This window comes from Salmo salar, chromosome ssa26 (assembly GCF_905237065.1).
Source record: "Salmo salar chromosome ssa26, Ssal_v3.1, whole genome shotgun sequence".
Lineage (NCBI taxonomy): Eukaryota > Metazoa > Chordata > Actinopteri > Salmoniformes > Salmonidae > Salmo > Salmo salar.
Genome location: NC_059467.1, coordinates 55,326,393 through 55,352,307, shown reverse-complemented (window position 1 = coordinate 55,352,307; position 25,915 = coordinate 55,326,393). Strand labels below are relative to the sequence as shown.

General features: G+C 41.8%; 1 protein-coding gene across 2 annotated transcripts in view; it reads right to left on the bottom strand.

Annotated features, from left to right (window-relative positions):
- LOC106588062 (A-kinase anchor protein 13) overlaps nt 1-12,329 on the bottom strand; it is a 154,070-nt gene extending 141,741 nt beyond the window's left edge. For both annotated transcript variants that reach the window (XM_045708528.1, XM_045708529.1), the window contains exons 1-2: nt 12,134-12,329; nt 7,315-7,486 (exon numbers count right to left, since the gene is read on the bottom strand). In XM_045708528.1, coding sequence (XP_045564484.1) covers nt 7,315-7,486; nt 12,134-12,202 — 241 coding nt within the window. In that variant the 5' untranslated portion in view covers nt 12,203-12,329. The remainder of the gene's footprint in view (nt 1-7,314; nt 7,487-12,133) is intronic.
- Nucleotides 12,330-25,915: the final 13,586 nt, after the last annotated feature.

Sequence of the window (25,915 nt, the reverse complement as noted above, 5' to 3'; positions counted from 1 at the left end):
CTTTTAATAGATGAAAACCAAAAAAATATTGAAATCACCATTGTCACAACCATGAACTGTCAACTCCATCTCCCTGATAGAATATTCATTTTGGTTTAAATATGTTTATTTTGATTAGGTTTTAGAGTCATAAAGCAACTGAAGAAAAACTAAATTGCTACCTCCGTAAAACATAAACTCAGTCAGATTGTTGTCTAACGTCAACTCCGTAAGTCATCCGCGTACATAGACACTTTGGCTTTACTCAAAGTCAGTGGCATGTCGTTTAGTAAAGGTTGACAAAAGTAAGGGGCCTAAACAGCTACCCTGGGGAATTCCTGATTCTTACTGCAAGGGGCTTAAACAGCTACCCTGGGTCACTTCCCTGTGGCTCAGTTGGTAGGGCATCGTGTTTGCAACGCCAGCATGGTGTGTGCAAAGCCAGGGTTGTGGGTTCGATTCCCACGGGGGCCAGTACAATATATATATATTTTTTTTATAAAATAAAAAGAGAAAAAATTACAAAAAAACAAAACAATGAAATGAAATGAAATGTCGCTTTGGATAAGAGCTACTAAAATGTAAAAAAAAATTGGTAAATGTATTCCCGATTCTACCTGGATTATGTTGGAGAGATTTCCATTAAAGAACACCCTCTGTATTCTGTTAGACAAGTAACTCTTTATCCACATTATAGCAGGCGGTGTAAAGCCATAACATATTTTTTCCAGCAACAGACTATGATCAATAATGTCAAAAGCTGCACTGGAGCACTGACTTTACAGAATTCAAATGTACAATTCTTGTCTTTTAATAATTTGTTCCGATATACTTGGAGGTGTAGCGTCAGTGATTGTTGCTGGCATGTCTTCCTGTAGTTTGCTTATCTTGCCAATAGTCATTAAAGTAGTTGGCAATATCAGATTCTTTCTTTTCATTTAAGGTGCCCCAAAGCTTTTTACTATCATTCTAAATATAATTTATCTTTGTTTTATAGTATAGTTTATTTTTCTTTTTTATTTAGTTTAGTCACATGATTTCTTCATTTGCAGTACGTTTGCAAGTCAGTTGGGCTGCCAGACTTATTTGCCATTACCTTTTGCCTCATCCCTCTCAAACATACAATTTTTCAATTCCTCATCAATCCACGGGGATTTAACAGTTTTTACAGTCATTTTCTTAATGGGTGTGTGCTTATTAGTAACTGGAATAAGCAATTTCATAAATGTGTCAAGTGCAGTGTCTGGTTGTTCCTCATTACACACCACAGACCCAACAAATATTATTTGCATCGTCAACATATGAATCACTACAAAACTACTTGGATGACCTCTTATACACTATATTAGGCCCAGCCTTTGGAACTTTGGTTTTCCTAGATATGGCTACTATATTGTGATCACTACATTCTATGGATCTGGATACTGCTTTAAAACAAATATCTGCAGCGTTAGTAAAGATGTGATCAATACATGTTGATGATTTAATTCCTGTGCTGTTTGTAACTACCCTGGTAGATTGACTGATAACCTGAACCAGGTTGCAGGCACTGGTTACAGTTTGAAGCTTTTCCCTGAGTGGGCAGCTTGATGAGAGCCAGTCAATATTTAAATCATCCAGAAAATATACTTCTCTGTTGATATCACATACATTATCAAGCATTTCACACACGTTATCCAGATACTGACTGTTAGCACTTGGTGGTCTATAGCAGCTTCCCACCAGAATGGGCTTTAGGTGAGGCAGATGAACCTGTAGCGATATTACTTCAACACTATTTAACATTATCCAGATACTGACTGTTAGCACTTGGTGGTCTATAGCAGCTTCCCACCAGAATGGGCTTTAGGTGAGGCAGATGAACCTGTAGCGATATTACTTCAACACTATTTAACATTATCCAGATACTGACTGTTAGCACTTGGTGGTCTATAGCAGCTTCCCACCAGAATGGGCTTTAGGTGAGGCAGATGAACCTGTAGCCATATTACTTCAACACTATTTAACATGAGATCCTCTCTAATCTTTACAGGAATGTGGTTCTGAATATAAAACAGCCACACCTCCACCTTTGGCATTTCTGTATTTTCAGGTCAACATGACTAAACACAGTAACAGTATGTTGTGTAACCACTCAAAGAGGAAGTTAGCAGGTCATTGATCCGTTGCTTCACGGTTACCTCTTTCTTAGTGTAAATCCCAAATAGCACCCTATTTCCTACATAGTGCGTTATAAAGTAGTGTAACTATAGTAGTATGTAGAGAATAAAGTGCCATTTGGGACCAACATCTGTTTTCTGAGGCTGTTCCAGGACTTGCGCAATAAAGGACATCCTCTTTAGCAGACAGATACAGGGTATGGTAATACTGTCCACTGTAGCAGATACAGGGTATGGTAATACTGTCCACTGTAGCAGATACAGGGTATGGTAGTACTGTCCACTGTAACAGATACAGGGTATGGTAGTACTGTCCACTGTAACAGAAAGACATATAGGATAGTATAGTGTATACACCTAACACAGGGTGACCCCTCAGAGTTCAATAGGATAGTATAGACACCTAACACAGGGTGACTCCTCAGAGTTCAATAGGATAGTATAGACACCTAACACAGGGTGACATTCCCACCACTAGTGGTTTAGAAGATTGGGGGACAGGTACCTGTAGGGGGACCTTCACCCCAAATGAAATTGTATTGGTCACATACACATGGTTAGCAGATGTTATTGGTCACATGGTTAGCAGATGTTATTGGTCCCATACACATGGTTAGCAGATGTTATTGGTCCCATACACATGGTTAGCAGATGTTATTGGTCACATGGTTAGCAGATGTTATTGGTCCCATACACATGGTTAGCAGATGTTATTGGTCACATGGTTAGCAGATGGTATTGGTCCCATACACATGGTTAGCAGATGTTATTGCGAGAGTAGCGAAATGCTTGTGCTTCTAGTTCTGACAGTGTAGCAATATCAATATATTTTTGATTTATTTATATATATTTTTTTACTCCTTTTTCTCCCCAATTTCGTGGTATCCAATTGGTAGTTACAGTCTTGTCTCATCTGTGGCCGTCTGGGCCTGTGGCCTCTGGGCCTGTGGCTAGGGATGCCGTCTGGGCCTGTGGCTAGGGATGCCGTCTGGGCCTGTGGCTAGGGATGCCGTCTGGGCCTGTGGCTAGGGATGCCGTCTGGGCCTGTGGCTAGGGATGCCGTCTGGGCCTGTGGCTAGGGATGCCGTCTGGGCCTGTGGCTAGGGATGCCGTCTGGGCCTGAAATCTTGAAACGTGGATTCTGATTGGTCAGACCGGCGTTAACCTCTATGGGCTAGCTGGGACGCTTGCGTCCCACCTACTCACCAGCCAGTGGAATCCCGTGGCGCGATATTCAAATACCTTAGAAATGCTATTACTTCAATTTCTCAAACATATGACTATTTTGCACCATTTCAACCTGTTAGGGCTAGGGGGCAGTATTGACACAGCCGGATAAAAAACGTACCCGATTTAATCTGGTTACTACTCCTGCCCAGTAACTAGAATATGCATATAATTATTGGCTTTGGATAGAAAACACCCTAAAGTTTCTAAAACTGTTTGAATGGTGTCTGTGAGTATAACAGAACTCATATGGCATGCCAAAACCTGAGAAGATTCCATGCAGGAAGTGGCCTCTCTGACAAGTTGTGTTTCATCTTGGCTCTTTTTATTGAAGACCGAGGATCTTTGCAATAACGTGACACTTCCTACGGCTCCCATAGGCTCTCAGAGCCCGGGAAAAAGCTGAACGATATCGAGGCAGGCTCTGGCTGAAACACTTTATCGCTTTTGGCAAGTGGCCGCTCAGAGTACTATGGGCTTAGGCGCGTGCCCGAGTCGACCGAATGCTTTCTTTTCTTTTGTCTGTTTACCTAAACGCAGATTCCCGGTCGGAATATTATCCCTTTTTTATGAGAAAAATGGCATAAAAATTGATTTTAAACAGCGGTTGACATGCTTCGAAGTACGGTAATGGAATATTTAGAAATCTTTTGTCACGAATTGCGCCATGCTCGTAACCCTTATTTACCCTTTCGGATAGTGTCTTGAACGCACGAACAAAACGCCGCTGTTTGGATATAACGATGGATTATTTTGGACCAAACCAACATTTGTTATTGAAGTAGAAGTCCTGGGAGTGCATTCTGACGAAGACAGCAAAGGTAATAACATTTTTCTTATAGTAAATCTGACTTTGATGAGTGCTAAACTTGCTGGGTGTCTAAATAGTTAGACCTGTGAAGCCGGGCTATCTTCTGAGAATATTGCAAAATGTGCTTTCACCTAAAAGCTATTTTAAAATCGGACATATCGAGTGCATAGAGGAGTTCTGTATCTATAATTCTTAAAATAATTGTTGTGCTTTTTGTGAACGTTTATCGTGAGTAATTTAGTAAATTCACCGGCAGTGTTCCGTCGGAATGCTAGTCACATGCTAGTCACATGCTAATGTAAAAAGCTGTTTTTTGATATAAATATTAACTTGATTGAACAAAACATCCATGTATTGTATAACATAATGTCCTAGGGTTGTCATCTGATGAAGATCATCAAAGGTTAGTGCTACATTTAGCTGTGGTTTGGGTTTATGTGACATTATATGCTAGCTTGAAAAATGGGTGTCTGATTATTTCTGGCTGGGTACTCTGCTGACATAATCTAATGTTTTGCTTTCGTTGTAAAGCCTTTTTGAAATCGGACAGTGTGGTTAGATTAACGAGAGTCTTATCTTTAAAATGGTGTAAAATAGTCATATGTTTGAAAAATTGAAGGTTTTGCATTTCTAAGGTATTTGAATAACGCGCCACGGGATTACACTGGCTGTTGAGTAGGTGGGACGCAAGCGTCCCACCTAGCCCATAGAGGTTAAAGACAAGACTCTCGTTAATCTAACCACACTGTCCGATTTCAAAAAGGCTTTACAACGAAAGCAAAACATTAGATTATGTCAGCAGAGTACCCAGCCAGAAATAATCAGACACCCATTTTTCAAGCTAGCATATAATGTCACATAAACCCAAACCACAGCTAAATGCAGCACTAACCTTTGATGATCTTCATCAGATGACACATCTAGGACATTATGTTATACAATACATGCATGTTTTGTTCAATCAACTTCATATTTATATCAAAAATCTGCTTTTTACATTAGCATGTGACGTTCAGAACTAGCAAACTTCCGGTGAATTTACTAAATTACTCACGATAAACGTTTACAAAAAACACAACAATTATTTTAAGAATTATAGATACAGAACTCCTCTATGCACTCGCTATGTCCGATTTTAAAATAGCTTTTCGGTGAAAGCACATTTGCAATATTCTGAGTCGATAGCCCGGCATCACAGGGCTAGGTATTTAGACACCCACCAAGTTTAGCCCTCACCAAAGTCAGATTTACTATAAGAAAAATGTTATTACCTTTGCTGATCTTCGTCAGAATGCACTCCCAGGACTTCTACTTCAATAACAAATGTTGGTTTGGTTCAAAATAATCCATAGTTATGTTGAAATATCCTCTGTTTTGTTCGTGCGTTCAAGACACTATCCGAAGTGTAAAGAAGGGTGACGCGCCCGGCGCGTTTCGTGACAAAACATTTCTAAATATTCCATTACCGTACTTCGAAGCATGTCAACCGCTGTTTAAATTCAATTTTTATGCCATTTTTCTCGTAAAAAAAACGATAATATTCCGACCGGGAAAGCGTGTTTGCGTTCAAAGAGAGAGAAAATAAAAACATGGGATCCCCTCGTGCACGAGCCTCAGTCTGATGGTCCTCTGATAGACCACTTACCAAAGGCGCTAAAGTTTTTCAGCCAGCGGCTGGAATTACATCATTCAGCTTTTTCCCGGGTTCTGAGAGCCTATGGGAGCCGTAGGAAGTGTCACGTTACAGCAAAGATCCTAAATTTTCAATAAACAGAGCCAAGAAGCCCAAGGAATGGTCAGAGAGGGTACTTCCTGTACAGAATCTTCTCAGGTTTTTGCCTGCCATATGAGTTCTGTTATACTCACAGACACCATTCAAACAGTTTTAGAAACTTTAGGGTGTTTTCTATCCAAAGCCAATAATTATATGCATATTCTAGTTTCTGGGCAGTAGTAATAACCAGATTAAATCGGGTACGTTTTTTATCTGGCCATGTAAATACTGCCCCCTAGCCCTAACAGGTTAAATAGTCCTTAGCGTGGGTACTTCCTGTTTAAGTTTCTGCCTATTGGAATGGAGGAGCAAAGTAGAGACGTGGTCAGATTTGACAAAAGGAGGGCAGGGGAGGGCCTTGTAAGCATCGCAGAAGTTAGAGTAGCAGTGATCCAGTGTAGTGCTACAGTCAATATGCTGATATAATTTAGGTAGCCTTGTTCTCAAATTTTCTTTGTTAAAATCCCCAGCTACAATAAATTCAGACTCAGGATATATGGTTTCCAGTTTACATAAAATCCATTGAAGTTCCTTGAGGGCCGTCGTGGTATCGGCTTGAGGGGGAATATACACGGCTGTGACAATAACCAAAGATAATTATCTTGGGAGATAATATGGTTGGCATTTGATTGTGAGGAATTCTATGTCAGGTGAACAAAAAGACTTGAGTTCCTGTTGTTACAATTACACCATGAGTCGTTAATCATGAAACATACACCTCCGCCAATCTCCTTCCCAGAGAGATGTTTATTTCTGTCGGCGCGACGCACTGAGAAACCAGGTAGTTGTACCGACACCGACAGCATATCCCGAGAGAGCCATGATTCCGTGAAACAGAGTATATTACAATCCCTGATGTCTCTCTGGAAAGCAACTCTTGCCCTGATTTCGTTGACCTTGTTACCTAAGGACTGGACATTAGCGAGTAATATACTCGGGAGCGGTGGGTGGTGTGCGCGCCTCCGAAGTCTGACCAGAAGACTGCTTTGTCTTCCTCTTCTCTGGCGGCGTTGTTTTGGATCGGCCTCTGGAATCAGTTAAATTGCCCTGAGTTGTGTGGACAAAGGATCCGCTTCGGGAAAGTCGTATTCCTGGTCGTAAGTTGACGTTGCTCTGATATCCAATAGTTCTCCCCTGCTGTATGTAATAAAACTTGAGATTTTCTGGGCTAACAATGTAGGAAATAATACATTTAAATTTTAAATAAAAAAATACTGAAAAGTTTCCTAAGGATTAGAAGCAAGGCAGCCCTCTCTGTCGGCGCCATCTTGAGCGATATGGTGTGTATGTACTGCACTGAGCTGCTTTACTTAACCTGCTAATAGCTGGTTTTATTAGAGTTGTATTGACTGATGCTGTCTTACTGGTGCATAGAAAGGCATCCTTAGTGTTGATGGTTTTGCTGCATTGGTGGCAGGAGGAGGATTGTGTCTGGGAGGAGACCACGCTGAAGTGATGTCCGTTCAGTGTACATCTCTCTCTGGCCTTGGCCTCTCTCCTCTCGTCTTTGTCTCGACTCTTCTCTCCGTCCTTTTCCTGCAGGTGGTAGAACGGCGATTAGGAATAGAAACAGAATGAGGTTAATGACATGGTGGTGACCTGCTTCGGTCTATACAGTGTTGCTGCTAGGTTAATGACATGGTGGGGACCTGCTTCGGTCTATACAGTGTTGCTGCTAGGTTAATGACATGGTGGTGACCTGCTTCGGTCTATACAGTGTTGCTGCTAGGTTAATGACATGGTGGGGACCTGCTTCGGTCTATACAGTGTTGCTGCTAGGTTAATGACATGGTGGTGACCTGCTTCGGTCTTACAGGTGCTGCTAAGAATGGTGTGACCTGCTTCAGTCTATACAGTGTTGCTGCTAGGTTAATGACATGGTGGGGACCTGCTTCAGTCTATACAGTGTTGCTGCTAGGTTAATGACATGGTGGGGACCTGCTTCAGTCTATACAGTGTTGCTGCTAGGTTAACGACATGGTGGGGACCTGCTTCAGTCTATACAGTGTTGCTGCTAGGTAAGACACTACTGACCACTACTGACCAGGAGCTGTTCCTCTGTATGGATACTATCCCTGATATAGACCACTACAGACCACTACTGACCACTACAGACCACTACTGACCACTACTGACCACTACAGACCACTACTGACCACTACAGATCACTACTGACCACTACTGACCAGGAGCTGTTCCTCTGTATGGATACTAGCCCTGATATAGACCACTACAGACCACTACTGACCACTACAGACCACTACTGACCACTACTGACCACTACAGACCACTACTGACCACTACAGATCACTACTGACCACTACTGACCAGGAGCTGTTCCTCTGTATGGATACTAGCCCTGATATAGACCACTACAGACCACTACTGACCACTACTGACCACTACAGACCACTACTGATCACTACTGACCACTACTGACCACTACAGACCACTACAGACCACTACTGACCACTACTGACCACTACAGATCACTACTGACCACTACTGACCACTACAGACCACTACTGACCACTACAGACCACTACAGATCACTACTGACCACTACAGACCACTACTGACCACTACAGACCACTACTGACCACTACGGACCACTACAGACCACTACAGACCACTACAGACCACTACTGATCACTACTGATCACTACTGACCACTACTGACCACTACAGACCACTACTGACCACTACTGACCACTACAGACCACTACTGACCACTACAGACCACTACTGACCACTACAGACCACTACAGACCACTACAGACCACTACTGATCACTACTGACCACTACTGATCACTACTGACCACTACAGACCACTACTGACCACTACAGACCACTACAGACCACTACAGACCACTACTGACCACTACTGACCACTACTGATCACTACTGATCACTACTGACCACTACAGACCACTACAGACCACTACTCACCAGGAGCTGTCCCTCTGTATGGTTACTAGCCCTGATATAGACCACTACTGACCACTACAGACCACTACTGACCACTACTGACCACTACTGATCACTACTGACCACTACAGACCACTACAGACCACTACTCACCAGGAGCTGTCCCTCTGTATGGTTACTAGCCCTGATATAGACCACTACTGACCACTACAGACCACTACTGACCACTACTGACCACTACAGATCACTACTGACCACTACTGACCACTACAGACCACTACAGACCACTACTGACCACTACAGATCACTACTGACCACTACTGACCACTACAGACCACTACAGATCACTACTGACCACTACAGACCACTACTGACCACTACAGACCACTACTGACCACTACAGACCACTACTGACCACTACAGATCACTACTGACCACTACTGACCAGGAGCTGTTCCTCTGTATGGATACTAGTCCTGATATAGACCACTACTGACCACTACAGACCACTACTGATCACTACTGACCACTACTGACCACTACTGACCAGGAGCTGTTCCTCTGTATGGATACTAGCCCTGATATAGACCACTACTGATCACTACTGACCACTACTGACCACTACAGACCACTACTGACCACTACAGATCACTACTGACCACTACTGACCACTACAGACCACTACTGACCACTACAGATCACTACTGACCACTACTGACCACTACAGACCACTACTGACCACTACTGACCAGGAGCTGTTCCTCTGTATGGATACTAGTCCTGATATAGACCACTACTGACCACTACAGACCACTACTGACCACTACTGACCACTACAGACCACTACTGACCACTACTGACCACTACTGATCACTACAGACCACTACTGACCACTACTGACCACTACTGACCACTACAGACCACTAATGACCACTACTGACCACTACAGACCACTACTGACCACTACAGATCACTACTGACCACTACTGACCACTTCTGACCACTACTGACCACTACAGACCACTACTGACCACTACTGACCAGGAGCTGTTCCTCTGTATGGATACTAGTCCTGATATAGACCACTACTGACCACTACAGACCACTACTGACCACTACTGACCAGGAGCTGTTCCTCTGTATGGATACTAGTCCTGATATAGACCACTACTGACCACTACAGACCACTACTGACCACTACTGACCACTACAGACCACTACTGACCACTACTGACCACTACTGATCACTACTGACCACTACTGACCACTACTGACCACTACAGACCACTACAGACCACTACTGACCACTACTGACCACTACAGACCACTAATGACCACTACTGACCACTACAGACCACTACTGACCACTACAGATCACTACTGACCACTACTGACCACTTCTGACCACTACTGACCACTACAGACCACTACTGACCACTACTGACCAGGAGCTGTTCCTCTGTATGGATACTAGTCCTGATATAGACCACTACTGACCACTACAGACCACTACTGACCACTACTGACCACTACAGACCACTACTGACCACTACAGATCACTACTGACCACTACTGACCACTACTGACCACTACTGACCACTACAGACCAGGAGCTGTTCCTCTGTATGGATACTAGTCCTGATATAGACCACTACTGACCACTACAGACCACTACTGATCACTACTGACCACTACAGACCACTACTGACCACTACTGATCACTACTGACCACTACAGACCACTACTGACCACTACTGACCACTACAGACCACTACTGACCACTACAGACCACTACTGACCACTACTGACCACTACTGACCACTACTGACCACTACAGACCACTACTGACCACTACTGACCACTACTGACCACTACAGACCACTACTGACCACTACAGACCACTACAGACCACTACTGACCACTACAGACCACTACTGACCACTACAGACCACTACAGACCACTACAGACCACTACTGACCACTACAGACCACTACTGACCACTACAGACCACTACAGACCACTACTGACCACTACAGACCACTACTGACCACTACTGACCACTACTGACCACTACTGACCACTAATGACCACTACTGACCACTACTGACCACTACAGACCAGGAGTTGTCCCTCTGTATGGTTACTAGTCCTGATATAATCTGACGTCTGCATTGACCATGCAGCGTTTACAGTCCTACGTCCTCTGCGGAAGTCAGGGCCTTTTCATACTTCCTGAGCTTCGCAGAGCAGCGCAGAGCTGTTGTGAAGGAAGTTGTCAAGGAAGTGAATTTGTGTTTACACAAGACCTCCCGCCCCCACCTACCCCGTCGACCAATCATGTCAATGTGGATGCCATACGAAGCCGTCCACATTCGTTACACTATGTGACAGTATTGCATCGCAACCCCTCCTTACAGCACCTCTCCGACCACATTTTGGCATCGTCTCTTACGCTGCACTTCCCCTTTATTTAGATTCAGTATGTTGCAAGCAGCGGGAATAGCAACAACAACAAAAAACTCTCTCCTAATACAGAACAACAACTTTGTCATCATCTCAATTTTTCTCAGAAAATCAAGCGCGAGCATGTTTAAAACATCGACTTCCAGTAGCTGTTAGTCAAAAACAAAGCAGCCAATAACATGGGAAATCCTCTGAGAAAACCTGCTCTTTAAACAACGCAGAGGCCAGAGGCATTTTGATTGCTTATTAATATAGAGAAACAGCTGAAAACAGGCTGAATTAATAACAGGATATATTTTACACCGAGTGGAAATGGAGATGCTAACTGGACCAGAATCACACTGTTAATTCCTACCAAACCCATCTGTATCCTACCTACTCCTGTCGTACCTACCCCCTTTTAGACACAAGTCGCGTATTGTGACCCCTTTTCCTAACAAGTTAGACTGTATGACATCTGTCTGTTTCCCTGCTACTCCAACCATTATGTTCTACCATTCCAGACATACAGCTGATTTACAAACTGACTCACATACTTTAACAGGTTCCATACAGAGTTACAAACCCCAGGTGACTCACCTACCCCTGTACCTACCCCTATACCTACCCCTATATCTACCCCTATATCTACCCCTATACCTACCCCTGTCCTCTACCTCTATACCTACCCCTATATCTACCCCTGTACCTACCCCTGTCCTCTACCCCTATACCTACCCCTATACCTACCCCTGTCCTCTACCCCTATACCTACCCCGGACCTCTACCCCTGTCCTCCTACTGTACCTACCTCTAGTCCTCGCCGACACTTTAACTTCATGGAGAGACCTCGGACATCAAAGAACCTTCGATGCAACATCTCTGTTACGTTCAGTGAGTGTGAGCCCCAGACAGGCTGATATCTATCCTTCCAATGCTACGACCATCTAAACCACAGCCTCCACGGACTGAACACCACAGCACTTCACAACACCAGTTCCTATCAGAGTAGGGAGAGAGACAGAGACCAGGAGGTGGTGCAACAGTGTACAGGAAGTGGTGCTGTTTATGACTTAACCCCCATCTCCAGTGGTAAGAGAGGTATTCATAGAATGACATAGAACTCTGGTGGTCTGTCTTAGCTGCTGGTCGTGGCTGAGGCCTGTCTTAGCTGCTGGTCGTGGCTGAGGTCTGTCTTAGCTGCTGGTTGTGGCTGAGGTCTGTCTTAGCTGCTGGTCGTGGCTGAGGTCTGCCTTAGCTGCTGGTTGTGGCTGAGGTCTGTCTTAGCTGCTGGTCGTGGCTGAGGTCTGTCTTAGCTGCTGGTTGTGGCTGAGGTCTGTCTTAGCTGCTGGTCGTGGCTGAGGTCTGTCTTAGCTGCTGGTTGTGGCAGAGGACTGTCTTAGCTGCTGATCGTGGCTGAGGACTGTCTTAGCTGCTGGTCGTGGCTGAGGTCTGTCTTAGCTGCTGGTCGTGGCTGAGGTCTGTCTTAGCTGCTGGTCGTGGCTGAGGTCTACCTTAGCTGCTGGTCGTGGCTGAGGTCTGTCTTAGCTGCTGGTCGTGGCTGAGGACTGCCTTAGCTGCTGGTCGTGGCTGAGGTCTGTCTTAGCTGCTGGTCGTGGCTGAGGTCTGCCTTAGCTGCTGGTTGTGGCTGAGGTCTGCCTTAGCTGCTGGTCGTGGCTGAGGTCTGTCTTAGCTGCTGGTTGTGGCTGAGGTCTGTCTTAGCTGCTGGTCGTGGCTGAGGTCTGCCTTAGCTGCTGGTTGTGGCTGAGGTCTGTCTTAGCTGCTGGTCGTGGCAGAGGACTGTCTTAGCTGCTGGTCGTGGCTGAGGTCTGTCTTAGCTGCTGGTCGTGGCTGAGGTCTGCCTTAGCTGCTGGTTGTGGCTGAGGTCTGTCTTAGCTGCTGGTCGTGGCTGAGGTCTGCCTTAGCTGCTGGTTGTGGCTGAGGTCTGCCTTAGCTGCTGGTCGTGGCTGAGGTCTGCCTTAGCTGCTGGTCGTGGCTGAGGTCTGTCTTAGCTGCTGGTCGTGGCTGAGGTCTGCCTTAGCTGCTGGTCGTGGCTGAGGTCTGTCTTAGCTGCTGGTCGTGGCTGAGGTCTGCCTTAGCTGCTGGTCGTGGCTGAGGACTGTCTTAGCTGCTGGTTGTGGCAGAGGACTGTCTTAGCTGCTGATCGTGGCTGAGGACTGTCTTAGCTGCTGGTTGTGGCTGAGGTCTGTCTTAGCTGCTGGTCGTGGCTGAGGTCTGTCTTAGCTGCTGGTTGTGGCTGAGGTCTGTCTTAGCCGCTGGTTGTGGCTGAGGTCCGTCTTAGCTGCTGGTTGTGGCTGAGGTCTGTCTTAGCCGCTGGTTGTGGCTGAGGTCCGTCTTAGCTACTGGTTGTGGCTGAGGTCTGTCTTAGCCGCTGGTTGTGGCTGAGGTCCGTCTTAGCCACTGGTTGTGGCTGAGGTCTGTCTTAGCTGCTGGTTGTGGCTGAGGTCTGTCTTAGCTGCTGGCCCTTTAAAGTGACTGGCTAGCTGCAGTGGTGACAGAGAGAGAGAGAGCTGGAGTCCGTAGAGAGAGTGTCCTCTTCCTGTTCTACTTCTCTTACCGCTCAGCGCTGCTGCTACTAATACTACTCTGTGTCTCCGGTATCGATCTCACATCTCTTCCCTTCTCTCTGGCTCTCGACAACACCACACACCACTCACTGTAACATTAGCACGACGTCATCAACTGAGTGAGATCAAATTAGGGTCATGTCACGGTGAAACGTGAAAACAGACCTCTTGGTGATATGTGAAAACAGACCTCTTTGGTGTAACACCACCAAATCTCTTAATAATAATAATATACCAAAGTGATTAAAAACCCATTCATAACAATGGGTCAACTTATAACCTTCACCTGAAGTTTTTCAGAGTTGAAATATGTTTATCTGTGAAAACAGATTGGGGTTCCTCTGAAACACTAGGGCGTTCTGAACAGGGACAGTGAAAATGGGAAGAAGTCAAGTACAGATGTCATATCTTTATTTGAGTCAGTTTCACACAGCAGCAAAAATAATCCTGCAGCAACAGGAAATGTGAATTCTTATGTGGATTATAATTAATGGACATTTTTTTGTTTGTAAGGGTTGATACATTTTTTTTGTTCGGGAAAATCGAGTCTGAAATGGGAAATTACAAACTTTTTAAAACTACAATAGACACAGGAAAATTCAGCAACAACAGGATGATCAAATTAAGATGTAACATTGTATTTCAGCAGAGGACTGCAAACAGTTTGGGTTAATCCTGAAACATAACCTTGTGATTAATAGTGATGATGAGATCAATTGGATGATAATGGTCACCCTGGTCTTCTTGTACATCTTGCTCGAGGTAGCCTATAATAGTAGTAGTAGTAGTATTAGTATTAGTAGTAAACTCAGCAAGAAAAGAAACATCCCTTTTTCAGGACCCAAACCTTTGTCATTCAAAGATCATTTGAAAAAATCCAAATAACTTCACAGATCATCATTGTAAAGGGTTTAAACACTGTTTCCCGTGCTTGTTCAATGAACCATAAACAATTAATGAACATTCACCTGTGGAACGGTCGTTAAGACACTAACAGCTTACAGACGGTAGGCAATTAAGGTCACAGTTATGAAAACTTAGGACACTAAAGAGGCCTTTCTACTGACTCTGAAAAACACCAAAAGAAAGATGCCCAGGGTCCCTGCTCATCTGCGTGAACGTGCCTTAGGCACGCTGCAAGGAGGCATGAGAACTGCAGATGTGGCCAGGGCAATAAATTGCAATGTCTGTACTGTGAGACGCCTAAGACAGTGTTACAGGGAGACAGGGCGGACAGCTGATTGTCCTCGCAGAGCAAGACCACGTGTAAAAACACCTGCAAAGGATTGGTACATCCAAACATCACACCTGCGGGGACAGGTACAGGGTGGCAACAACAACTGCCCGAGTCACACCAGGAACGCACAATCCCTCCATTAGTGCTGAGACTGTCCGCAATAGGCTGAGAGAGGCTGGACTGAGGGCTTGTAGGCCTGTTGTAAGGCAGGTCCTCACCGGACATCACCGGCAACAACGTCGCCTATGGGCACAAACCCACCGTCGCTGGACCAGACAGGACTGGCAAAAAGTGCTCTTCACTGACGAGTCGCGGATTTGTCTCACCAGAGGTGATGGCCGGATTCGCGTTTATCGTCGAAGGAATGAGCGCTACACCGGGACCTGTACTCTGGAGCGGGATCGATTTGGAGGTGGAGGGTCTGTCATGGTCTGGGGCGGTGTGTCACAGCATCATCGGACTGAGCTTGTTGTCATTGCAGGCAATCTCAACGCTGTGCATTACAGGGAAGACATCCTCCTCCCTCATGTGGTACCCTTCCTGCAGGCTCATCCTGACATGACCCTCCAGCATGACAATGCCACCAACCATACTGCTCGTTATGTGTTTGATTTCCTGCAAGACAGGAATGTCAGTGTTCTGCCATGGCCAGCAAAGAGCCCGGATCTCAATCCCATTGAGCACATCTGGGACCTGTTGGATCGGAGGGTGAGGGCTAGGGCCATTCCCCCCAGAAATGTCCGAGAACTTGCAGGTGCCATGGTGGAAGAGTGGGGTAACATCTCACAGCAAGAACTGGCAAATCTGGTGCAGTCCATGAGGAGGAGATGCACTGCAGTGGCCACACCAGATACTGACTGTTACTTTTAATTTTGACCCCCCCCTTTGTTCAGGGACACATTATTCCATTTCTGTTAGTCACATGTCTGTGGAACTTGTTCAGTTTATGTCTCAGTTGTTGAATCTTGTTATGTTCATACAAATATTTACACATGTTAAGTTTGCTGAAAATTAACACAGTTGACAGTGAGATGATATACATTTTTTTCCTGAGTTCAGTATTAGCATAGTAGTAGTATTTGTATTTATGTGTAGTGGTAGTATTTGTATTTATGTGTAGTAGTAGTATTTGTATTTATGTGTAGTCGTAGTATTTGTATTTATGTGTAGTAGTATTTGTATGTATGTGTAGTAGTATTTGTATTGATGTGTAGTAGTAGTATTTGTATTTATGTGTCGTAGTATTTGTATTTATGTGTAGTAGTATTTGTATTTATGTGTAGTAGTAGTATTTGTATTTATGTGTAGTAGTATTTGTATTATGTGTAGTAGTAGTATTTGTATTTATGTGTAGTAGTAGCATTTGTATTTATGTGTAGTAGTAGTATTTGTATTTATGTGTAGTGGTAGTATTTGTATTTATGTGTAGTGGTAGTATTTGTATTGATGTGTAGTAGTAGTATTTGTATTTATGTGTCGTAGTATTTGTATTTATGTGTAGTAGTAGTATTTGTATTTATGTGAGTAGTATTTGTATTTATGTGTGTAGTAGTATTTGTATTTATGTGTAGTAGTTCAAATGTGGTTTTCGTGCCAACTACAGCATTCGGACAACCTGTTGGGGATAGGGGGCAGTATTTGCACGGCCGGATAAAAAACGTACCCGATTTAATCTGGTTACTATTCCTGCCCACTAACTAGAATATGCATATAATTGTTTGATTTGGATAGAAAACACCCTAAAGTTCCTAAAACTGTTTGAATGGTGTCTGTGAGTATAACAGAACTCATTTGGCAGGCCAAAACCTGAGAAGATTCCAAACAGGAAGCGCTCTCTCGGACTATTTCTTGGCCTTCTTGATCATCTCTATCCAAAACAGGGGATCTCCGGCATAACGTGACATTTTCTAACGCTCCCATAGGCTCTCAGAAGGCACCAGAACGTTGAATGGTGACTTTGCAGGCCATGGCTGAAAAACAGTAGCGCATTTGGATAGTGGTCGATCTGAGAACAATGAGACTGGGGCGCGTGCACGAGCCGACACCATGTTTTTATTTTTTGGTCTTTGAACGAAAACAGGGTTTTCCGGTCGGAATATTATCGCTTTTTTACGAGAAAAATCTCATAAAAATTGATTTTAAACAGCGTTTGACATGCTTCGAAATACGGTAATGGAATATTTTGATTTTCTTTGTCACGAAACGCGCCGGGCGCATCACCCTTCTTTACCCTTCGGATAGTGTCTTGAACGCACGAACAAAACGCCGCTATTTGGATATAACTATGGATTATTTGGAACCAAACCAACATTTGTTATTGAAGTAGAAGTCCTGGGAGTGCATTCTGACGAAGAACAGCAAAGGTAATCCAATTTTTCTAATAGTAAATCTGAGTTTGGTGAGTACCACACTTGGTGGGTGTAGCTAGCCTGTGATGGCCGGGCTATCTACTCAGAATATTGCAAAATGTGCTTTCACCGAAAAGCTATTTTAAAATCGGACACCGCGATTGCATAAAGGAGTTCTGTATCTATAATTCTTAAAATAATTGTTATGTTTTTTGTGAACGTTTATCGTGAGTAATTTAGTAAATTCACCGGAAGTGTTCGGTGGGAATGCTAGTCACATGCTAGTCACATGCTAATGTAAAAAGCTGTTTTTTGATATAAATATGAACTTGATTGAACAAAACATGCATGTATTGTATAACATAATGTCCTAGGAGTGTCATCTGATGAAGATCATCAAAGGTTAGTGCTGCATTTAGCTGTGGTTTGGGTTTCTGTGACATTATATGCTAGCTTGAAAAATGGGTGTCTGATTATTTCTGGCTGGGTACTCTGCTGACATAATCTAATGTTTTGCTTTCGTTGTAAAGCCTTTTTGAAATCGGACAGTGTGGTTAGATTAACGAGAGTCTTGTCTTTAAAATGGTGTAAAATAGTCATATGTTTCAGAAATTGAAGTAATAGCATTTCTAAGGTATTTGAATATCGCGCCACGGGATTCCACTGGCCATTTTTCTCGTAAAAAAGCGATAATATTCCGACCGGGAATCTACGTTTAGGTAAACAGACGAAAGAAAATAAAGCATGGGGTCGACTCGGGCACGCGCCTAAGCACATAGTACTCTGATCGGCCACTTGCCAAACGCGATAATGTGTTTCAGCCAGAGGCTGCCTCGATATCATTCAGCTTTTTCCCGGGCTCTGAGAGCCTATGGGAGCCGTAGAAAGTGTCACGTTATCGCAAAGATCCTCAGTCTTCAATAAAAAGAGCCAAGATGAACAACAACTTGTCAGACAGGCCACTTCCTGTTTGGAATCTTCTCAGGTTTTGCCTGCCATATGAGTTCTGTTATACTCACAGACACCATTCAAACAGTTTTAGAAACTTTAGGGTGTTTTCTATCCAAAGCCAATAATTATATGCATATTCTAGTTACTGGGCAGGAGTAGTAACCAGATTAAATCGGGTACGTTTTTTATCCGGCCGTGTCAATACTGCCCCCTAGCCCTAACAGGTTAAAGCCCCCTTTACTGGCTCAAATAGCAAACCAGTCAACCCTTAGTAAACTTCTGGAAAAAAATGGTGTTTGACCAGATACAATGCTATTTCATGGTAAACAAATTGACAACAGACTTTCAGCACGCTTATAGGGGAGGACATTCAACAAGCACAGCACTTACACAAATGACTGATGATTGGCTGAGAGAAATTGATGACATTATTGATCATAGTCTGCTGCTGGAAAAATGTATGTGTTATGGCTTTACACCCCCTGCTATAATGGCTTTACACCCCCTGCTATAATGGCTTTACACCCCCTGCTATAATGGCTTTACACCCCCTGCTATAATGGCTTTACACCCCCTGCTATAATGGCTTTACACCCCCTGCTATAATGGCTTTACACCCCCTGCTATAATGGCTTTACACCCCCTGCTATAATGTGGATAAAGGGTTACTTGTCTAACAGAACACAGAGGGTGTTCTTTAATGGAAGCCTCTCATACATAATCCTGTTAGAATCAGGAATTCCCCAGTGTAGCTGTTTAGGCCCCTTGCTTTTTTTTTACATTTTTACTAATGACAGGCCACTGACTGAGTAAAGCCAGAGTGTCTATGTATGCGGATGACTCAACACTATCCACGTCAGCTACTACAGCGACTGAAATGACTGCAACACTCAACAAAGAGCTGCAGTTCGTTTCAGAGTGGGTGGCAAGGAATAAGTTAGTCCTAAATATTTCTGAAACTAAAAGCATTGTATTTGGAACAAAACACTCACTAAACCCTAAACCTCAACTAAATCTTGTAATAAATAATGTGGAAATTGAGCAAGTTGAGGAGACTAAACTGCTTGGAGTAACACTGGATTGTAAACTGTCCTGGTCAAAACATATTGATACAACAGTAGCTAAGATGGGGAGAAGTCTGTCCATAATAAAGCACTGCTCTGCCTTCTTAACAACTCTATCAACAAGGCAGGTCCTACAGGCCCTAGTTTCTACCTTCTTAACAACACTATCAACAAGGCAGGTCCTACAGGCCCTAGTTTCTACCTTCTTAACAGCACTATCAACAAGGCAGGTCCTACAGGCCCTAGTTTCTACCTTCTTAACAACACTATCAACAAGGCAGGTCCTACAGGCCCTAGTTTCTACCTTCTTAACAACACTATCAACAAGGCAGGTCCTACAGGCCCTAGTTTCTACCTTCTTAACAACACTATCAACAAGGCAGGTCCTACAGGCCCTAGTTTCTACCTTCTTAACAACTCTATCAACAAGGCAGGTCCTACAGGCCCTAGTTTCTACCTTCTTAACAGCACTATCAACAAGGCAGGTCCTACAGGCCCTAGTTTCTACCTTCTTAACAGCACTATCAACAAGGCAGGTCCTACAGGCCCTAGTCCTACTTTAGTCACACCTTGACTACTGTTCAGTTGTGTGATCAGGTGCCACAAAAAAGGACTTAGGAAAGATGCAATTGTCTCAGAACAGGGCAGCACGGCTGGCCTTTGGATGGGCACAGAGAGCTAACATTAATAATATGCATGTCAATCTCTCCTGGCTCAAAGTGGAGGAGAGATCGACTTCATCACTACTTGTATTTGTGAGAGGTATTGACATGTTGAATGCACCGAGCTGTCTGTTTAAACTACTGGCACACAGCTCAGACACCCAGACATACCCCAGAAGACATGCCACCAGAGGTCTGTTTAAACTACTGGCACACAGCTCAGACACCCATACATACCCCACAAGACATGCCACCAGAGGTCTGTTTAAACTACTGGCACACAGCTCAGACACCCATCCATACCCCACAAGACATGCCACCAGAGGTCTGTTTAAACTACTGGCACACAGCTCAGACACCCATCCATACCCCACAAGACATGCCACCAGAGGTCTGTTTAAACTACTGGCACACAGCTCAGACACCCATCCATACCCCACAAGACATGCCACCAGAGGTCTGTTTAAACTACTGGCACACAGCTCAGACACCCATCCATACCCCACAAGACATGCCACCAGAGGTCTGTTTAAACTACTGGCACACAGCTCAGACACCCATCCATACCCCACAAGACATGCCACCAGAGGTCTGTTTAAACTACTGGCACACAGCTCAGACACCCATCCATACCCCACAAGACATGCCACCAGAGGTCTGTTTAAACTACTGGCACACAGCTCAGACACCCCATCCATACCCCACAAGACATGCCACCAGAGGTCTGTTTAAACTACTGGCACACAGCTCAGACACCCCATCCATACCCCACAAGACATGTCACCAGAGGTCTGTTTAAACTGACTGGCATACAGCTCAGACACCCATACATACCCCACAAGACATGCCACCAGAGGTCTGTCTAAACTACTGGCACACAGCTCAGACACCCATCCATACCCCACAAGACATGCCACCAGAGGTCTGTTTAAACTACTGGCACACAGCTCAGACACCCATCCATACCCCACAAGACATGCCACCAGAGGTCTCTTCACAGTCCCCAAGTCCAGATCAGACTATGGGAGGAGCACAGTACTACATAGAGCCATGACTACATGGAACTCTATTCCACATCAGGTAACTGATGCAGCAGGAGAATCAGATTAAAAAGCAGGTAAAAATACACCTTATGGAACAGCAGGGACTGTGAAGCAACACAAACATAGGCACAGACACATGCATACGCACACACGATAACATATGCACTATACACACACATGGATTTAGTACTGTAGATATGTGGTAGTGGTGGTTTTAGGGGCCTGAGGGAACACAGTGTGTTGTGAAATCTGTGAATGTATTGTTTTTGAAATTGTATAAACTGCCTTAATAATTTTGCTTTGGCAGCAGCTAGTGAGGATCCATAATAATTGTTTTTGATATACTGTTTATATAGCATGTTTGATATATCTCACCCCCATACTGTTATTTATTTTATTTATCTTGCTCCTTTGCACCCCAGTATCTCTACTTGCACATTCATCTTCTGCACATCTACCATTCCAGTGTTTAATTGCTAAATTGTAATTATTACACCACTATGGTCTATTTATTGCCTTACCTCCTCACGCCATTTGCACACACTGTATATAGACTTTTCTATTGTGTTATTGACTGTACGTTTGTTTATTCCACGTGTAACTCTGTGTTGTTGTTTGTGTCGCACTGCTTTGCTTTATCTTGACCAGGTCGCAGCAGTAAATGAGAACTTGTTCTCAACTAGCCTACCTGGTTAAATAAAGGTGAAATTAAAAATAAATTAAAAATATTCAGCCTGGTTAAATAAAGGTGAAATAAACATTTTTGTTTGTGTGTTTTAACCACTCCTATGTAAATAGTAGATTATCAGACACTCAACAAGAAGGTCTGATTTCATTATTACTGAAACAGGATCCAAGTGGTAAATATAAAGATCCAGTTCGTTAAAAGAGGAGGCCTTGCACTTCAGTGTTGTGATGCAAAAAACTCTATCAAAATGTATGTATATATATATATATACAGGATCCACTTGGATCCTGTTTCCGTAATAATGAAATCAGACCTTCTTGTTGCGTGTCTGATAATCTACTATTGAAATGTTCCAGGTATTTATATATAAACTCCAGTCGTACTTTATCAAAAGCCTTTTCAAAGTCAGCTTTGAATAGCAGGCCTGGTTACCCATATTTTTCATAGTGTTCTATTGTTTCCAGTACTTGTCTTATATTATCGCCGATGTATCGTCCATGTAAAAATAACCTGTCTGATTATTTTTACATTTACATTTTAGTCATTTAGTAGACGCTCTTATCCAGAGCGACTTACAGTAGTGAATGCATACATTTCATACAACTGATACATTTTTTTTTTTTCTGTGCTGGCCCCCCGTGGGAATCGAACCTACAACCCTGGTGTTGCAAACACCATGCTCTACCAACTGAGCTACAGGGAAGGCTGTACAGGGAAGGCTGATTATAATGAATAATGTCCGACAATACCTTTTTAATTCTATGTGCTATACATTTATACATACATATACATATATATATGTATATGTATGTATAAATGTATAGCACATAGAAGTAGTAGTAATATTGTAGTAGTTTAGTAATAATGCAGTAGTGTAGTAGTAATATTGTAGTAGATTAGTAATAATGCAGTAGTGTAGTAGTAATATTGTAGCAGTTTAGTAATAATGCAGTGGTTTAGTAGTAATGTAGTAGTAATGTATTATTAGTGTAGTAGTAATATTGTAGTAGTTTAGTAATAATGCAGTAGTGTAGTAGTAATATTGTAGTAGTTTAGTAATAATGCAGTAGTGTAGTAGTAGTAGTGTAGTAGTAATGTAGTAGTAATGTATTATTAGTGTAGTAGTAATATTGAGGTAGTTTAGTAATAATGCAGTAGTGTAGTAGTAATATTGTAGTAGTTTAGTAATAATGCAGTAGTGTAGTAGTAATGTAGTAGTGGGGTAGTAGTGTAGTAGTACTATTGTAGTAGTTTAGTAATAATGCAGTAGTGTAGTAGTAATATTGTAGTAGTTTAGTAATAATGCAGTAGTGTAGTAGTAATGTAGTAGTAGTTTAGTAATAATGCAGTAGTGTAGTAGTAATATTGTAGTAATTTAGTAATACTGTAGTAGTGAAGTAGTAATATTGTAGTAGTTTAGTAATAATGCAGTAGTGTATTAGTAATGTAGGAGTAGTGTAGTAGTAATGTATTATTAGTGTAGTAGTACTATTGTAGTAGTTTAGTAATAATGCAGTAGTGTAGTAGTAATATTGTAGTAGTTTAGTAATAATGCAGTAGCGTAGTAGTAATGTAGTAGTAGTTTAGTATTAATGCAGTAGTGTAGTAGTAATGTAGTAGTAGTTTAGTAATAATGCAGTAGTGTAGTAGTAATATTGTAGTAGTTTAGTAATAATGCAGTAGTGTAGAAGTAATGTAGTAGTAGTGTAGTAGTGTAGTAGTACTACTGTAGTAGTTTAGTAATAATGCAGTAGTGTAGTAGTAATATTGTAGTAGTTTAGTAATAATGCAGTAGTGTAGTAGTAATGTAGTAGTAGTTTAGTAATAATGCAGTAGTGTAGTAGTAATATTGTAGTAATTTAGTAATAATGCAGTAGTGTAGTAGTAATATTGTAGTAGTTTAGTAATAATGCAGAAGTGTAGTAGTACTATTGTAGTAGTTTAGTAATAATGCAGTAGTGTAGTAGTAATATTGTAGTAGTTTAGTAATAATGCAGTAGCGTAGTAGTAATGTAGTAGTAGTTTAGTAATAATGCAGTAGTGTAGTAGTAATATTGTAGTAGTTTAGTAATAATGCAGTAGTGTAGTAGTAATGTAGTAGTACTGTAGTAGTAATGTAGTAGTAATGTATTATTAGTGTAGTAGTAATATTGTAGTAGTTTAGTAATAATGCAGTAGTGTAGTAGTAATATTGTAGTAGTTTAGTAATAATGCAGTAGTGTAGTAGTAATGTAGTAGTAGTTTAGTAATAATGCAGTAGTGTAGTAGTAATATTGTAGTAATTTAGTAATAATGCAGTAGTGTAGTAGTAATATTGTAGTAGTTTAGTAATAATGCAGTAGTGTAGTAGTAATGTAGTAGTACTGTAGTAGTAATGTAGTAGTAATGTATTATTAGTGTAGTAGTAATATTGTAGTAGTTTAGTAATAATGCAGTAGTGTAGTAGTAATGTAGTAGTAGTGTAGTAGTGTAGTAGTACTATTGTAGTAGTTTAGTAATAATGCAGTAGTGTAGTAGTAATATTGTAGTAGTTTAGTAATAATGCGGTAGTGTAGTAGTAATGTAGTAGTAGTTAAGTAATAATGCAGTAGTGTAGTAGTAATATTGTAGTAATTTAGTAATACTGTAGTAGTGAAGTAGTAATATTGTAGTAGTTTAGTAATAATGCAGTAGTGTATTAGTAATGTAGTAGTAGTGTAGTAGTAATGTATTATTAGTGTAGTAGTACTATTGTAGTAGTTTAGTAATAATGCAGTAGTGTAGTAGTAATATTGTAGTAGTTTAGTAATAATGCAGTAGCGTAGTAGTAATGTAGTAGTAGTTTAGTAATAATGCAGTAGTGTAGTAGTAATATTGTAGTAGTTTAGTAATAATGCAGTAGTGTAGTAGTAATGTAGTAGTACTGTAGTAGTAATGTAGTAGTAATGTAGTAGTAGTGTAGTAGTAATATTGTAGTAGTTTAGTAATAATGCAGTAGTGTAGTAGTAATATTGTAGTAGTTTAGTAATAATGCAGTAGTGTAGAAGTAATGTAGTAGAAGTGTAGTAGTGTAGTAGTACTACTGTAGTAGTTTAGTAATAATGCAGTAGTGTAGTAGTAATATTGTAGTAGTTTAGTAATAATGCAGTAGTGTAGTAGTAATGTAGTAGTAGTTTAGTAATAATGCAGTAGTGTAGTAGTAATATTGTAGTAATTTAGTAATAATGCAGTAGTGTAGTAGTAATATTGTAGTAGTTTAGTAATAATGCAGAAGTGTAGTAGTAATGTAGTAGTAGTGTAGTAGTAATGTATTATTAGTGTAGTAGTACTATTGTAGTAGTTTAGTAATAATGCAGTAGTGTAGTAGTAATATTGTAGTAGTTTAGTAATAATGCAGTAGTGTAGTAGTAATGTAGTAGTAGTTTAGTAATAATGCAGTAGTGTAGTAGTAATATTGTAGTAGTTTAGTAATAATGCAGTAGTGTAGTAGTAATATTGTAGTAGTTTAGTAATAATGCAGTAGTGTAGAAGTAATGTAGTAGTAGTGTAGTAGTGTAGTAGTACTACTGTAGTAGTTTAGTAATAATGCAGTAGTGTAGTAGTAATATTGTAGTAGTTTAGTAATAATGCAGTAGTGTAGTAGTAATATTGTAGTAGTTTAGTAATAATGCAGTAGTGTAGAAGTAATGTAGTAGTAGTGTAGTAGTGTAGTAGTACTAATGTAGTAGTTTAGTAGTAATGCAGTAGTGTAGTAGTAATATTGCAGTAGTTTAGTAATAATGCAGTAGTGTAGTAGTAATGTAGTAGTAGTTTAGTAATAATGCAGTAGTGTAGTAGTAATATTGTAGTAATTTAGTAATAATGCAGTAGTGTAGTAGTAATATTGTAGTAGTTTAGTAATAATGCAGAAGTGTAGTAGTACTATTGTAGTAGTTTAGTAATAATGCAGTAGTGTAGTAGTAATATTGTAGTAGTTTAGTAATAATGCAGTAGCGTAGTAGTAATGTAGTAGTAGTTTAGTAATAATGCAGTA